Source organism: Oncorhynchus keta, chromosome 8, assembly GCF_023373465.1.
Source record: "Oncorhynchus keta strain PuntledgeMale-10-30-2019 chromosome 8, Oket_V2, whole genome shotgun sequence".
Lineage (NCBI taxonomy): Eukaryota > Metazoa > Chordata > Actinopteri > Salmoniformes > Salmonidae > Oncorhynchus > Oncorhynchus keta.
The window spans coordinates 21,595,040-21,613,269 of NC_068428.1; the positions used below are offsets into that span (position 1 = coordinate 21,595,040).

General features: G+C 43.4%; 1 protein-coding gene across 2 annotated transcripts in view; it reads right to left on the minus strand.

Annotated features, from left to right (window-relative positions):
* Positions 1-404: 404 nt before the first annotated feature.
* LOC118387003 (nuclear receptor coactivator 7-like) overlaps positions 405-18,230 on the minus strand; it is a 39,407-nt gene continuing 21,581 nt past the window's right edge. For both annotated transcript variants that reach the window (XM_035775080.2, XM_035775079.2), the window contains exons 13-17: positions 11,558-11,686; positions 11,277-11,429; positions 11,103-11,198; positions 10,901-10,974; positions 405-3,849 (exon numbers count right to left, since the gene is read on the minus strand). In XM_035775080.2, coding sequence (XP_035630973.1) covers positions 3,714-3,849; positions 10,901-10,974; positions 11,103-11,198; positions 11,277-11,429; positions 11,558-11,686 — 588 coding nt within the window. In that variant the 3' untranslated portion in view covers positions 405-3,713. The remainder of the gene's footprint in view (positions 3,850-10,900; positions 10,975-11,102; positions 11,199-11,276; positions 11,430-11,557; positions 11,687-18,230) is intronic.

An 18,230-nucleotide genomic window follows, 5' to 3' on the forward strand; every position in this document is an offset into this window, starting at 1 on the left:
ACGCCTGCATTAATTCGTCCCTGGCCGCAAGTTGAGTGCAAATGCCCTGGTCATGGCTAGAAGGGATGCATCTTTTGTCAAATTAATGTCAGATTTTACTTTTCGTAGCAGGTTAGGATAATTAGGTTAAGGTCAGGAAAAGGGTTAGCTAAGATGCTAAATGTTTCTACTTCTGACGTTAACTTGCCAAATGCTGGATCCCTTCTAGTCATGACCGTAGATGTTGAGCGATTTACTCAGTTAAATCCTAAACTACTTGTCAAAATTGAGTCAGCTTTACTTATTAGCCTATGGGATAAATACACAAGTTGCATTTGCCTATGTAGCCCACATAAGACAGTAAGTAAGCAAGCCAACCTTGGACAAGTAAGCAAGTGGGGGGAAAAAAAACAATTCTCAGTATGTAACGCTATTATTTGTTTATTTCGTTTTAAACGTGGCAACAACAGAATAAATACATCCCTGGTGGTATTCACATATGATACTATGGTTTTTGGATTCACAGGAAATAAAACACTGGAAACATTCACAATGAGAAGAACACGAAACATCTATATGACAAAAATACATAAAACAAAGCCATACCTGTAAGGATTGTGGATAGTGGGAAGGCAGGAACAGGTTCAACAGTTACAGTAGTCATATCATGCAGTAGGCCCAGTCATCTTACAGTAACTAGAGACAGAAATTAACACTCCCTTTATCGACATCGGTTTGGAAAATAAAAAGGAACCCTCAGTTGCACAAGATCAACAGAACGTGTTGAAAAAAGGTATATCCCTTTCTTTCCCAAATAAAATACCAGTGGTGACCCATCCTTCCCTGTCGTAGTGGTAGAAAGTGACAATAGTGATTGATGTTAATTCCACAGACCAATCACCTCGAGTTATTGAACTGTCCCACAAGCCTGCAGTGCAAAACGACATCCCTCCCTACTTCCCTTGTCTCAATGGACTAAACCCTCTCACTCTGTAGCAAATCACCCTACTTACCAAAATGCATTACAAAACCAAGAGAAGGTACAGTTGGTCAGAGATGTGACAGACTAATACTGCCTTGAGAACCTTCAATCTATTTCCTGCTTGGGATTTATCAACCTTGTGGCCGATGATGGGACTTCCTTTAAAACAAAACAGAAAATTGAAACGCAAAACAAAAAAACATACAATTCTATATGATGAAACAAACAAAACAGATACAAAAGTAAAATAAAACATTTGTTCATTACAAAAACTCCCTCTTTACAGTACATTCTGAAAGTATTCAGACCCCTTCCCCTTTTCCACATTTAGTTACATTACAGCCTTACTCTAAAATTGATTGAATTAATGTTTCCTCATCTACACACACACACCCCATAATAACAAAGCGAAAACAGATTCAGAAATGTTTGCAAATGTATTACAAATAAAAAAAACTGAAATACCTTAAGCATTCAGACCCTTTGGAAAGCACACACCTGTCCATATAAGGTCCCACAGATAACCATGCATGTCAGAGCAAAAACAAAGTCATGAGGTTGAAGGACTTGTCCGTAGAGTTCCGAGACAGGATTGTGTCGAGGCACAGATCTGGGGAAGGGTAACAAAACATTTCTGCAGCATTGAAGGTCCCCAAGAACACAATAGCCTCCATCATTCTTAAACAGAAGAAGATTGGAACCACCAATACTCTTCCTAGAGCTGGCTGCCCAGCGAAACTGAAGGGCCTTGGTCAGGGAGGTGACCAAGAATGTGATGGTCACTAAAACAGAGCTCTGGAGTTCCTCTGTGGAGATGGGAGAACCTTCCAGAAACAACCATCTCTGCAGCACAAGCAGGCCTTTATGGTAGAGTGGCCAGACGGAAGGACATGACAGCCCGCTTGAAAATTTGCAAAAAGGCACCAAAAAGATTCTCAGACCATGAGAAACAAGATTCTCTGGTCTGGTGAAACCAAGATTGAACTCTTTGGCCTGAATGCAAAGTACTGAGAGAACCTAGTTGAAAACCTGCTCCATAGTGCTCAGACTGGGGTTCACCTTCCAACAGAACGAGCCTGGACTTGAACATCTCTGGAGAGACCTGAAAATAGCTATGCAGCGACGCTGTGCTTCAACACAGTACTGAGTAAAGGGTCTGAATACTTACATAAATGCCATAGTTCCGTTTAAAAAAATATATATACACATTTGCAAAAATGTCTAAATCCGTTTTTTGCCTGGTCATTATGGGTTATTGAGTGTAGATTGATGGGGAATAAAAACATTTTTTTAATCCATTTTAGAACAAGGCTGTAACATAACAAAATGTGGAAAAAGAGAAGGGGACTGAATACTTTCCAAATGCACTGTATGTTCCCTTAGTGGGCAGTTGTTTTGGAAAGCGAGGGTCATGAAATGCAACATTCTCATTCAGTCTATATAGGACTGGAGACATGAGAACAATACAACCTTCAGTGAATGCAAACCTCTTCTCTTTGTAAACAATTACTCCTATATTTAAAGTGGGTTTGGGGCAAATGTGTGTGTTAGAGAGAGAAATTAGTCTCAAAAGCACTACCTAAAACTTCTTCCCTTTCACCTGCTTTCTCTTTTCACATCAGTTCCTAATATCTCAGGGAAATCAGATTATTCTGGTTGATAACAAAAAGGAGCAATCTGATTGGCGAGAATTGATGGTTATTTATTCACTTCACCAGATGCCTTATTCCCTTTTGATAGGCATTGTACACACTATTCGACACTTCCCTAATACAAAAATCTCACAATGAATTGTTTTAGTATTGTGGTTTACAGTCACCTATGACGGACTCAATAGCAAGGACAATAGCATCAGAATCGCCTCTGATCCTCCAGGAACTTGAGTCACTCTACTTCTCCCCCTCCGAGTGGGTAGAAGTTGAGTTCTGCAGGCAGGCTGCATGCTGGGATAGCTGTGGCATTGTAGGTATAAAAAGGTGCCTGCATACTAGATTCGGTTTGCTCCTAGCAGAACTCAGCTAGACGCACATCTGTGCCTCACATACTCCCTTAAATGACTGCTTGAAAATGAAGAAAAAAAGCGGCAATATTGTGTTTTGTCCCTCTTGAGACGCCGTAGCAACATAGTCAATATACACTTCCTCAAAATAGTTTGAATAAATCAGAGAAATTAACAAATGTGTAGTTATTTTTAGTTTTTGCCGAGGTCTTCGTCATGCAATTTTACATCTAGCTAAGATGTTTGGTGCAGTATTTTAAGTGAATAAATGTGCATGAAAAGTTGTAGTCTCTCGTTGAATGACAAACACTTCAATGAAGAATCACTACTTTTGACCAATCACTGACAAAGGCGAGTAGACTTCGGCTAGTGAACTTAAACTTGTCTCAAGAAAACAAATGTGTGTGAACAGTTGGAAAAAACCCTGCCAAACACCAAAACTAACAAAAACGTCACAAAATCTTGTCATAATAAATGCGTAAACCAGCGCGCCACATTTCGACTAGGAAGCATGCGAGAACCATAAGGCAGCAAATAGAGAGAAAGGGAAATACACCAGCCACAGCTTTTCACACCTCCGCCACACTCAGGACAAACCAGGTTCCAACCACATCAAACCGGCTGGCATAAACCATGACATACACCATCTGAAATCGTCAGCTCCGCATTCTGATAAAGGGGTGGGCGTTGAAGCTAGGTCTAGGTTCCCACAAGTGTGGGTGGGGTTTGGCAGAGACTGGAGGTGGAGGGAGGCTACTCGAAGGCCCAGACCTCCACACTGTGGATGGTGAAGTCCTTCTGGATGGCGAGGGGCTGGTTGTGGAAGGTGGCACAGCTAGAGGTGGTGCCGTGGTACAGGTCAGCATCCACCCACAGCCCTATCTGACCTCTAGGGAGAGAGACAGGAAAAAAGGTCAGACAAACTCATAACGACATGGCAACTAAGTTGACTTCAACAGAGAGCAGGTCACACAAAGATGCTTACGTGGCTTTTTGTCAAGCAAAGCATGACAGCGAGGGTACAACGCTGCGTACAGAAATATGAGGCAGAGACGGGCTACATCATCATGGTTCAGAAGAGGGTGAGTAAAGAGGGAAATGTAAAGGGAGGTGGAGTGTGAGCAGTAGCTACATAGTGTGCATAAAATAACACATGCGCAGAACATGATCTGGATCCTTAGCTTTCAGAAAGAGGTTTCCGTAGGGGTGGGGGCTAAAACTTAGTCACAGCCTATAATTTAATAGGCTAGCTATTTCAGGTGATACACAGACATCAAAATATCTGTCATGCCATTCCCTAACCTGATCACCAGAGCTTTTGTGTATATAAGCTGCCATTTGTTGTCATTCTTATAAGGCCCAGTGCAGTCAAAAACGAGTTTTGTATGAACAAAAATAAACGCAACAATTAAAGATTTTACTGAATTACAATTCATATAAGGAAATCAGTCAATTGAAATAAATTGATTAGGCCCTAATCGATGGATTGCACATAACTGGGAAAACATATGTATCTGTTAGTCACAGATGCATCCCCCCCCCCAATTTAAAGTTAAGTTTTCTTGTTTTTCAATCAACCAACAAAACACATTCCACATTCACAGATGTGACAGGCTTTAAAAAAATAAGTCAAAAAATAATACATTTGAAAAAATAAAATTACAATTAAAATGAATGATAGTCAAATAAAAGCATTTATTTTTCTTAATCTATATATTTTCCTTGGTACATAACACACACACACACACACACACACACACACACACATACACACATACACACATACATACACGTACTCAAAAACCAAATTAAAATAAAAACACACAAAAAAACATAACACTTGCAGCAGCACTATGAAGGTTCTTATCAGCTATTTCAAGAATTCGCTGAGACGACGGGCCAGTAATTAGTTTAGGTTTTACAGTACCTTACACAACATGTATCTGCACATTTCCCTAGTCACCCCATTCACTCTGTCCAGTTTGAAATATAGTTGAATAGTGGAGACCAGAGTCTATCAAACTTGGGCTGTCTCTTGTGGACATCATAAGTGAGCTTTTCAAGAGGAAGAAAGTCAACAATCTGGTCAATCCACATTTTAAATGTCGGTGGGGGGGTATTAGAGGCCCACAATAGAAGAATACATTTCTTAGCAAAGTATGTAATAGTCATAAGCAAATTTTCTCTGTCAGGATCAAGAACAAAGTCCTGCTGGGCATTAAGAAGATAGATACACGGGGTCATATCAAACTGTACCTCTAGTATTTTCTGTGCAGCAGTATGTACAGATTGCCAGAATCTGGCAATCTCCCTACAGCTCCAAAATACATGCATATAGGTTCCACTTTCAGAGGTACATCTTTTAGTTAGGAGACATATCTGTTTTCATTCTATGGAGTCTCAAAGGCGTATAATAAAATTTGTACAAAAATGTGTAATTAGATTCTTTCATTTTTACACTGGTAGAGGAGCAGTATACCCTGTCGCAAACCTCCGCCCATAACTCATCACTGATAGTCAGACCAAGGTCCTTTTCCCAGATTATTTTCAAAGGAGTAAAGGAGGAGCTTCCTTTCTCAGAAAGGAGTCTATAGATGTAAGATATTTTGCCTTTAATGGATTGTGCTGTGACAAGAAGGGTTTCAACTTCATTCAACAGAGTTCTAAACCTCCTCTTGGAGGTAAATGAGGAAATGACATGTCTAATTTGAAGATATATTTTTTTAAATGGGATCTTGGAACATCGAATTCACTGCAGAGCTCTTGAAAGGATTTCAGTGTAGTGGTTTTCTGATGAAATAGGCCTGAAAAGGTCCTGATTCCTAGAGTATGCCAAAGATTAAAGTTGGCATCCCTCAGGGCTTTTGGCAAGTCTGGGTTGCCTACTATAGGCGAGTGAGAACATATTTGGGAGGAAATGCCCAGGTATTTCTTACAGTCCCTCCACGCTAGTAGGGTGCTGTAAATCGCAAAGGTTTTGGCTAAGTTATTAATGAATATAATTGAGCTTAAGGGCAATGAACCACAGGATTGGGCTTCTATCTGAATCCACGTTGACTCGTCTGTTTGTGATCCATGTTAGCATGTTGCGGATTTGGGCAGACCAGTAGTACAATTGAAGGGAGGGAAGGGCAAGACCACCTTTAGATTCAGGTTTTGATAAAGTGGAAAACTTGATCCTAGGTTTTTTATTGCCCCATATAAATTTGGTGATGCTTTGGTTAGTTGTTTTGAAGAAGGAAACTGGGAGATAGCATGGGAGCATCTGAAATAAGTAGTTCAGTCTAGGGAGGACGTTCATACGCATTACATTAATTCTTCCTACTAAGCTAATTGGGAGGGAGATCCAGGTTTGGAGATCGTTCTTGATTCGATCCAGGAGTGGAAGATAATTTTCCTTAAAAAGGCTATTCAGATCTGGTGTTATGAAGATCCCGAGGTATTGAAACCCCTGTGTTTTCCATTGGAAAGGACAAAGTGTCTTCATAGAACTGGTGAGTGTAATATTGAGAGGGCAGACAGTGGATTTGTTAAAATTGATCTTATAACCTGAAAACTTGCCATACTGAGCAATTGTGTCTAAAATGAGAGGGAGGGATTTCTCAGGGTTGGATATGTAGAGCAAGACATCTGCGTAAAGCGAAATCTTGTGCTGCAGGCCACCTGCAGAAACACCCATAATACTTGGATTGCTCCTTATCAGCTCTGCCAGAGTCTCCGCCCCCAACAAGTAGAGCAGCGGGGACAGCGAGCACCCTTGTCTTGTGCCCCGTTCCAGAGGGAATCTGTCAGAGTTCAGTCCATTAGTAGTCACCATGGCATTTGGATGAGAGTATAGTGATTTGATCCATTTAATAAAATTTGGGCCCATATTGAACTTTTCTAAGACTGAAAACAGAAAGCTCCACTCCATCCTATCAAACGCCTTCTCAGCATCCATTGAAGCCAGCAGGACAGGAGTCTTTTGTGCGTTTACTTGATCAATAATATCAAAAAGACGGCGAATGTTATCAGAAGAGTATCTGTCTCTAATAAATCCAGTTTGGTCCGCTTTTATTATTTTGGGAAGAACAGTGTTTAGTCTTTTGGCAAGCAATTTGGTAATTATTTTATACTCGAAATCCAACAAGCTTATGGGCCGGAAGGACGAGCAGGATAGGGGGTCCTTGTCCTTTTTTAGCAACACTGTAATGCGAGCTGTGTGCATTGAGTCTGGGAGAACTCCGTTTTTGCAAGAATCCTCCAGCATTGGCATGAAGATGGGGCTGAGCTGGGACCAAAAAGCTTTGTAGAACTCTGGGGAATCCATCTGGGCCTGGGGACTTATTAGGTGGCATGGAGGTAATTGCCTCCAGGATCTCCTCAGGAGTGAAGGGGGAGTTGAGATCTTCCTGGTCAGTCTCTTGATAGTTTAGGTAGCGAGATTCCCTCTAGGAAAGAGTGGAGTTCTGCCTCCGTGTGTTTTCTCTCAGAGGTATATAGTTTGCAGTAAAAATCATGAAAAGTTAAATTGATCTTTTTTGGGTCATATGTGATCTTGTCCTCTGCTGTTCGGATGGCCATAATTGTACGCTCTGACTGCTCCTTTTTTAATTGGTAAGCAAGCAATCTACTGGGCCTATTGATCTACTCATGGTATTTCTGTTTAGTAAAGAAAACCTTTTTTTATCTCCCGAGTATAGTCCAAATTCAGTTTGGCTTTGGCTGCTTTAAGATGACTCCAGGAGGTGCTGTCTAGGGATTGTTTATGTATTTTTTCACAGCATTCCAGCTCCCTCTCAAGATCTAGCCTGTGTGCTTCCATTGCTTTTTTATTAGAAGCATATGCAATTAGATGACCTCTTAGTGTGGCTTTAGCAGCATCCCACATTGTGGCCGGAGAAACAGGAGAATCTTTGTTGTCTTGTGTGTAGTTGTCTATCCATGTAGTTACCAATGTATGGAACACGTCATTTGATAGCATGGAGGTGTTGAATTTCCAGCTCTTTGACCTCTGGATGTTTTTGCAGAGGTCAAAGCGGAGGTGGACAAAGGCGTGATCTGAAAGTGCTATGGGTCCAATTGTACAAGTGGCTGAATTTATGAAACTCTTTGGGATAAAAATGTAATCTATACGGGAGTAGGTGTTATGGACATTAGAGTAGTATGTATAGTCCATAGATGAGCTATTATTCTCTCTCCAGATATCTATCAGTCCCATCTCTTTAGTAAGAGAGTTCAACATCTTTGCAGATCTAGGATTTGTGGTGGGGACTTGAGATGATTTGTCTAGGGTTGGGTTAAGGGTACAATTAAAATCTCCGGCCACCACACCAAAGGAGACACAATGCTCATTGAACAGGGTTATAATTTTTGACATGAAGGCAGGAGTATCTGTGTTAGGGGCGTATATGTTTAATATAGTAATTGGTTGACCATATAGTGACCCAGTTATCAAAATAAATCTCCCCTCCGGATCAGATATGTTTTTGTCTATTATGAAGGGAACATTTTTATGGATAAGTATGGCTGTGCCTCTACTGTTTGATTTGAAAGATGAGAAATACACCTGTCCCACCCAAGCTCTGCGGAGTTTGGCATGTTCAGCATCACAGATGTGTGTCTCTTGTAATAGCGCAATGTCTGCTTTTTCCTTTTTTAGAGCACATAGTATCTTTTTTCATTTTATTGCATGCCCTAGACCATGGCAGTTCCATGTCAATAGATTTAAGGTACTAGTCATCGTCATCGAGCAGTAATCGAACTTTAGTGCAAGTCATCTCTGGGTAAAAGTGGATAATAGTTAGAGCTGCGTTCACATAAAATAATAATCTCTGAACACCCCAGCCGAGTTCCCAAACAACTCGACATCCCGTTGGATCTATTACCCCCCCCGCTCAGTCTCAATTCTGTGTTCCGAATGAAACAAAAACCGGGAACAGTTAGCAACGCACAACGTCTCCCTCTCCCCACCAAAGAAATGCCTCATCCTCTCCACCCCGCATTGAGTAAATAACACAGTTGCCCTCGTCCAGACCACAGTAAAAGAGGGGAGAAAAATAAACTCAATAGCCCAGCCTACATATACCTCCCCCAAGGGACATAGGGAACCCCAGATAATAATAGCAACAACAAAAAAACAGGGAAATAAAAGTAGGCTGAAACATTAGTAGTCCTAGGTTAGGCTATACAGCCCATCCCTCTCAGTTAAAGGAAAATAAATATAAATTGGACGGCTATAATGACATAGGGGGTGGGTCTCTGGATATCGGCTATATGTCGTCTTACCTCCTTTAGTAATGGCATTAATCGCATTTAGTATTTGGTCTGTTTCTCATTGGCCAGGATTGTCTTTCAAAAAACGTTTTGCCTCTTCGGGAGTTTTGAAGTGTCGCAAGGCTCCTTGGTGAAGAATCCTGAGCTCGTTTGGGTATTTGAATCCCCTGAAGATGCCTCGGTCAATGGAGTATTTCTTCACTTCGTCAAATTCTCGGCGCTTTCGGCGTATTCCAGCTGACAGGTCCTGGTGTAAAGCGAGTTTGGCGTTTCCCACTGTGATGGTGTTGTTTTTCGCCGCCTGTAGGACTCGTTCCTTGTCGGTGAATCTCAGGAAACGTATGGTGATTGGGCGCGGTGGTTGTCTGGCTGCTGGTGGGGGCCTCAGTGCTTGGTGAGCTCTCTCGAGTTCTATGGGCCTGTCGGTGGACAGGTGGAGCCACTCGGGAAGTTTGTCTTGCAGGTAGCGGATCAGTGGCATGTTTCCCTCTTCTTTTTCACCCAGATTGAATAGAACACAATTATTCCTTCGCCCCCTGTTTTCCAGGTCCTCTGTTTTCTCTTCCAGATGCTCAATTTTCTTTTTAGCATATGCTATTGTTTCCATGGCATCTGTCAATAAGTTTTCCATGGATAGGATTCGCCCCTCTGCCTCAACCATAAACGCGGGGCGCCTGGACATCTTGTTGTTGATGTCAGGCAAAGCGTTTTCCAGGATCGTCACCTTGCCCCCTATCGCACTGAGCTGAGAGTTAATGGCATCTAATTTGGTGTTTAGTTCTGTACGTTGGGATCTCAACTCAGAAAGGATGTCTTCGACAGAGTGCGAGGTTGGCATTCGTTGTGCCTCGTGGGGGAGCGGGTTCTCTTGCTCCTGGCTAATGGCGCTAGTTTTCTCTGAAGCTAGCTTCTTCTTGGAGGCTTTTTCCGTCGCTAATACTAGAGTCCGGGTAAAAATGTCACCTGTTGTGTCGCCTTTTGTAGCCGCCATGACTTTTTCTTACTAAAGCTAAATGAGTGTGAACTTGGAGTGGAGGTAAGATTAGGAATTGGAAACTACTTGTGCGGAGCTCTTAGTTCATGCAGCCATCTCGTTCAAGGGTCACGTGATCCCCCCCATTTTTTTGTTTTTAAAAAGGTAGGGGCGTGGATCAGAACACCAGTCAGTATCTGGTATGACCCCCATTTGCCTCATGCAGCATCTCCTTCACATAGTTGATCAGGCTGTTGATTGTGGCCTATGGAATGTTGTCCCACACCTCTTCAATGGCTGTGCCAAGTTTCTGGATATTGACAGGAACTGGAACACGCTGTTGTATACGGCAAAATATGTGATGGCAGCGGATGAACGGCATGACAATGGTCCTCAGGATCTCGTCATGGTATCTCTGTGCATTCAAATTGCAATTGTGTTCGTTTACCGTAGCTTACTCCTGCCCATACAGTAACCCCACCGCTACCATGGGTCACTGCAAACCACTCGCCCACACGAAGACAAACTTGTGGTCTGCAGTTGTGAGGCCGGTTGGACGTACTGCCAAATTCTCAAAAACAAATGAGGTGGCTTATGGTATTGAAATGAACATTGAATTATCTGCCAACAGTCTGGTGGACATTTCTGCAGTCAGCATGCCAGGGGCACGCTTCCTCACATTGCTCAATCACATATATTCAAATACACTCACCCTCCTCCTCCCATCTGAAGAGAATCTATGTTGCCTTTAACAAAGTAGGAGTTCTCCCCAGTCCAGCGGTACATCTGAGCAAAGGAAAAGCAACACATTGGAAGTCAGGGAGCAAAGCAAATGGCATTCAGCTCATATAAAGCATTAAACTTGAACATGGCTATAAGGATAACACACAGAGATTAATATGACTATGTCTGACCTTGATCTCAGGGCAGAAGCTGAAGAGGAAGGTCTCTCCCGTGCCATAGCAATGCTCACTTACTCTGAAAGGATGGGTAGAGTATCCCCCAAACAACTAATGGGGGGGGGTAGAGAATTTTTTTAAACTCAAGGTTCCAATACAAATTGGGCACCATTGTCAGTGTTTGTGTACCTGGTTGTCCATGTCTTTGATGACCAGTAGCACAGGGCTGTCCACATCCAATAGGCTCCTGTACAGGGTCTTTAAGCTGGTCCCGTGTTCTGCCGTACTGTAAGCCAGTCTCCATGGATACCCCTGCACCCGCGCCGGCAGCCGACACGCAAGCTGTGGGGAGAGAGAAAAACAAATTCTGGGAAGTGTGTGTCGATGTGCATTTCTGCACAGGTTGTGTAGGTGAAGTCACATGTTTATTTTCTTGATTGAAAGTGTTGTGAGTCATGGCGTGTGTGTACCTTCTCTATGTGTGTGTCCTGTAACAGAGTGCTAGGGTCACTGAGCATGGGCAGTAGATCCCCCGAAGGCTCCTCCCCTTCGTAACTGCCAAAAGTCTGCCTGCGCGTCGCCTCGTTGATGGTGATGATCTACGAACACAACCATGTACTGTTAGATACCTTAACCGTACAGTCAAAACATACTTAACCGTAGTATGTGAGGATCTTAAAACATCTAAGGTTAAAAAGATGCATTCAGTATTAGTTGATAGAGATTGATAACATTCATATAATTGTGTTAAAGTTCAAATCTGTCAAAGGGTACGAATTGTGAGAGTAATGTGTAAACGTTATATTGATTACTTTATTTTGTGGTGCCTAAAAGTGTTAATCTGTGATCTACGAAATGCTCTTAAGCTATGAGCCGGAGATCGATTGCTCTGGTCTCCACGCATATTCCTGGGGAAATTCGCGGTCTTTTCTCATTTAACTAAATGTTGACTTGAGAATACAACACCGTATCACTCTCGTGATTATTTCTCTCCTGTTTTCAGGTACTTTATTGATGATAAAAACAGTAATTTAAATGTTATAACTAGCAAACATGTCAAGAGTGTTTAAGGTGTGTTTTAGTAACGTCTTGAGGAAGTTAGAGTTAAGTTTGAAGAGAGTAATATTAGCCCTGCTCGGTTGAAGTGAAGAATAGCATCGTACTGAGAGTAGCTGCCATTTTATGTCGATTGTGAATGAACATGCGTGTTGTTAATAAGATATTTTGCTGTGTTATTTGTATAATGTGTTTTTCTGTTATGTAATGTGTTACTTTTGTGAAATGATTGAACTAAATGTTGACTTGAGAATACAACACCGTATCACTCTCGTGATTATTTCTCCCCTGTTTTCAGGGGCGTAACATTTTTGGAGGCTCCGCTGAGATTGCTGCTCAGATGTCCAGTTTCCACACCCTGGCCGCTGAATTCCGAGCCAGCTAAATCTCCACATAACAACTCAGGCAGGCTGCAGTGAGGAAAGTGTTGCTGTTTGGGGGAAGTTGGAAGTTAGTGGTTAAGTACGTGTCAACTGATGCCATTGATCGACCATCAGAGACAGTAAGGACCATCTAATTCAGAGTCAACTCCTGCACAGTAAAAGTTCCTCCTGTTCTGTCAACATGACAAGCGCCTTGGAAGAACTACAGGAAGAGGTAGGAGAATTACACACCCTGACTAAAGACAAATTACTAGAGATATGTGATTTCCTTGAAATATCAGGCGAACAGAGAAGAGATGTTAAAGACAAATCCCGCATAGCATTAATGACTCATTATGATGTTCCTTGAGAGAGAGGAAGTCACAGAGTTAGAAGATGGCGGCATGTCGGAATTGTTGCTACTTAGAGACGAAATAACAGAGATGATCATTGGCAGAGATAACAAAACAGGGCAAGTTGACCATGATATTGAACCAGCCGGAACACATCACAGAATAGAGGAACTGAGAACTGTAACCCCACAACAAGGGGTGGGAACTGAGCAGATTACTGCAGCCAAAGTCAGTGATTCTCTGCGTCAGCCCCAACACCATGCCAATCTTCAGGGGAGCGTGCCGCTCTCACCCAATGCACAGCCCAGCTCATACTGGCGCAAAGAGTTTAAAATTTCTGGTCAGATAGGTGAACCGGGCCAAAAAGAAAAACAGATTTTTTCCAGCCTTGCCCATCAGATTGAAAATGGACTTAACAGAGGATATCCTGAGGTAGAAATAGTAGACGCAGTAGTCAGGGCTATTTCTCCAGGCTCACAGCTACGCAGCTACTTGGAAGGTAAACCCCAGCTAACTCTTCCCACACTTAGATGTATCCTGCGTTCCCACTTCCAAGAGAAGAGTGCAACAGAGCTTTACAAACAGCTAGCTTCAGAAGCACAGCATAGCAAGGAGACCCCTCAAAGCTTCCTGATGCGCGTTTTAGATTTGAGGCAAAAAGTACTGTTTGCATCCCAGGAGTCAGAATCAGGGCTTAAGTATGACCCTGCTCTAGTCCAGAGCATGTGTTTACACACAGTCCTTACGGGTCTCCAGAGTGACAGTATCAGGATAGACATGCAGCCTCTCCTGCTAGAGAGCGAAACATCAGATGAGGTTTTGCTAGAGAAGCTTAACATTGCTTGTGCTAATGAGAGAGAAAGACGAAACAAAAAGCGGTTTAATGCCCCACAGCCTGCTACAACTGTAAGTGTAGTCCAGTTAGAGGATATGCCATCTGCAAAGTGTCCTGTGAAGGAAGCCAAAGCTACGATACCCGCAGAACTGTTAACAGAGTTAGCTGAACTTAAGACAGGTGTAGCTTCTCTAAAAGGTCTCAGTGCAGAGATTGCTCAGATTAAGGAGACATTACAGCAGCCTATGTTTCAGTCACAGCCTTGTGCCTATGCCCCACCCCCAGTTAGGAGGCCAGATAGGGACCCCCAGCCACCTGTTTCCCAGCAGCAGTATTACAGCAACTACAGTCGGTCCCAAGCACTTGACCCTGCACAGCATCAATATGCACCTAACCGGTATACCAACCACTCTGCTCAAGCTCCAAGGAGGTGTTTTGTCTGCCAGCAGGCCAGAACAGATGCACGCTGCACACACTGCTTCCGATGTGGGAGTGGAGAACATTTTCAAGCTGGATGTAAAATCCGGGAGCCAGACCATCAAGGGAGGCCCCTTTAAACGGAAACGGGTTACCGCTGAGGGACGAGTGTTAACCGTAGCTACCAAAAAGTCCCAGAAATGTGCAAATTGTGCCAGAGAAGAGTCATTTGAGAACCTGAAACAATGTTCATCATGTAAAGAGACACTGTACTGTTCCAAAGTATGTCAAAACCAACATTGGACTAAACATAAGAAAAAATGCACTCACCTGAAAATTGACTCTACCAGTGAAAGGTTTTCCTGCACAGAGAAAATGCCCACTCCTTACCATCCCTAGCTCAAGGTTGCCACCCCGTAAGGTCACCTCGCTAGTCGGCAGACAGTGCCTTATTGAGTGTCACCTGAATCGTCACCACCTCCAAGCTCTATGGGACACAGGATCTCAGGTATCGGTCATTGATGAACGATGGAAAGAGGAATCTCTCCCAAACGCAAGGCTGAGAGATGTTTCAGAAATCCTGGACTCACCTGATGATCTAAGGTTGACTGCAGCAAATGGGACTGAAATGCCGTACCTGGGATGGATTGAAACAACTTTTCGTCTAGCCTCTGAAATTGACCAAACAAAGGAACTGATCATCCCAGTGCTGGTAATGAAGGGCTGTCACCTATCTCATCCCATCATAGATTTCAATGTTATCGAGCACATCCTGACAATGACCGAAAAGACTAAACGATACAGTACAGTAAAAACAGCTTTCCCAAGCCTCAAAAGAAACAAGGTGAGAGCTTTTATACAGGCTGTTAGCGCAGAACAGACAGATGAATACGCAGTGAAAACCAAGAAAGAGAAGGTTGCTGTACCAAAACACAGTAGCATTCAGATTGAGTGCCGTGTAGCTTCCCAGCCTTTCAAAGATGACATGACAATGCTTTTCCAGCCAGACCTGAACCCGCAGTGGCCAGATGACCATGAGTTCTTTGACACACTAGTCAGAGTCAGTAAAGGTGTTTTTCCAGTTATCCTGCTTGATGTCTCTAACCCCACTGACCACGACATTGCCCTGCTAGGACGCACAATAATCGGTACAGTACAAACCATTATGACTGTGTTACCTGCCCAAGTCTTTGAAAAAACTGTCACCTCAGCCACAGTGAATCACACCAGCGTTCGAACCCCATGTACTGCTACTGAACAGTGGGATCCACCAGTAGATTTAACTCACCTAACCGAAGAACAGAGAGAGGTTGTTAGGCAAATGCTTAGAGAAGAGTGTCACTCCTTCTCCAGATCAGACAATGACATTGGCTGCATTGAACGACTGAAAATGACTATTTCTCTAAAGGACTCTGAACCAGTAAAGCGCACATACATGTCAGTGCCCAGGCCACTGTATCAGGAGATGAAGGGTTACATTTATGACCTCATAGTCCAGGGCTGGGTTAGGAAGTCAAACTCTTCATATTCCTCACCTGTCCTCACCACCTTCCTCACCTCACAACCGGACGGGACCCTCCGGTTGTGTATAGATTACAGAGATCTGAACAGAAAGACACATCCCGACCGCCAGCCCATCCCTCGTGTCCAAGACATCATGGACAGTTTAGGTGGTAATTCCTGGTTCTCCCTCTTAGATCAGGGGAAAGCGTATCACCAGGGGTTCATCTCTGAAGAAAGCAGACCACTGACAGCATTTGTGACACCGTGGGGACTCTATGAGTGGATACGTATGCCATTCGGCCTCATGAACGCTCCTGCAGCTTTTCAGCGGTGTATGGAGGAGTGTTTGGAAGGGCTCCGGGATAACATCTGCATTCCTTATCTGGACGACACGCTAGTCTTCAGTAAAACATTCAACAGCCATGTGAATGATGTGCGAAAAGTTTTGCAGCGTCTCAGAGAGTATGGCATTAAACTCAAACCAAGTAAGTGTGATCTCTTTAAACCCCAGGTCCGTTATTTGGGCAGAATAGTGTCTGCAGAGGGCAGCCGAGTTGACCCAGCCGATTTTGAAGCAGTAAGAGCATTGAAAGAAATCAGACCAGGGACTGTGGGCCAGCTCAGAAAAATACTTGGTTTACTCACGTACTACAGACAGTACATCAAAGACTTTTCTAGGAGTGCCAGCTGCCTGTATGACCTCCTGAAAGCAGATTCAGAGAAATTACCTGACCACCCACGGAAAACAAAAACAAAGAAAGTAAGTCATGTGGTGCCCTCAAACAAGCCAATCCTGTGGACTGACCAGCATCAACAGGCACTTGAACAGCTGATTGAGTGTTTGCTTCACCCACCAGTTTTAGGTTTCCCTGATTTCACTCAGCCATTTGTTGTACACACTGATGCGTCACACCAAGGCTTGGGAGCAGTTCTTTATCAAAAGCAAGAGGGGAAGCTTAGGGTCATTGCTTATGGCTCTCGAACTTTAACAGCAGCTGAGAAGAACTATCACTACCACTCGAGCAAGCTAGAATTTCTAGCTCTAAAATGGGCAATCACTGATAAGTTCCATGACTATTTGTACTATGCTCCCACCTTCACTGTATACAGCGATAACAACCCGCTCTGCTACATTCTGTCTACTGCAAAACTGAACGCAACCACTTCCAGGTGGGTTGCAGACTTGGCTGATTTCCACTTTACAATAAAGTACAGGCCAGGCAGAGAGAACGGTGATGCAGATGCTTTGTCAAGGATGCCACTGGATGTAGAGTCACTGATGAGAGAATGTTCTGAGGAGCTTCCACCAGACACCATCGCCGCCACGATACAAGCAGTTGAGGTACAGAAAGAGGCTGTTGTACCTTGGTCATTTTCAGCTGCATCTATGTCAGTATCAGCTGAAGGTGAGACAACCACTGCAACAACCAGCTCGATCCCAAAAGATGGGATTAGAGAAGCACAAGAATCTGATCCAGTCATCCGTCCTGTGCTCAATTTCAAACTGTCGGGTTCCAAACCGCCAGTTAAAGAGCAAAAGAAATTCAGTCCAAAGACAAAATGCCTATTCAGAGAATGGGACAAATTGACAATAGACAGTGATGGCATTTTGTACAGAATCACTACAGCCCGCAAGCAGTTAGTTCTACCAGAGCAGTACAAAGGTAAAGTGATGGAAGAGTTGCACAATAACATGGGACACCAAGGTACTGACCGCACTGTATCACTAGTACGTGACCGCTTCTTCTGGCCATATATGCAATCTGACATCGAGCACTATGTGACTAAAAGGTGTAGCTGTGTCAAGCAGAAAAAGCCAGCCCATGCAACAAGAGCTCCTCTGACAAACATTATGACAACACAGCCATTTGAACTGGTATGTATAGACTTCCTTCATCTCGACAGATGCAAAGGGGGATATGAGTACATCCTCGTGATTGTTGATCATTTTACACGTTTCACTCAAGCCTACGCCACCACATCAAAGTCAGGTAAAACTGCTGCAAATCTCATCTTCAATGATTTTGCCCTGAAGTTTGGGTTCCCGTCCTGCATCCACCATGACCAATGGGGAGAATTTGAAAATCAGTTGTTCCATCAGTTAAAGAAACTCAGTGGCATGGCGGGGTCCAGGACAACACCCTATCACCCGATGGGAAACGGTCAAGCGGAACGCATTAACAGAACATTGTTGCAAATGTTAAAGACACTAACCGAGACACAAAAGTCAAACTGGAAGGAGTCTCTGAACAAACTGGTTTATGCCTATAACTGCACCCGTTGCGAAGTGACTGGCTATTCACCATTTTATCTTCTGTTTGGGAGATCACCCAGGCTTCCAGTTGATATGCTCTTTGGATTGTGCACAGAGGCAGGTTCCAGTAACCAGCGAGAATACGTGGAGAACTGGAAACGAGGGATGGAAGAAGCATATACGCCATTGCAAATGAAAATGCTCAGAAAGCCGCTGAAAGAAGTAAGAAGTACTATGACACTAAAGTTAGGAGTTCAGTGCTACAGCCTGGCGAGCGAGTTCTGATTAAAAACCTGACACCAAGAGGAGGACCAGGAAAACTCCGTAACTATTGGGAAGATGAAATTCACACAGTGGTGAGAC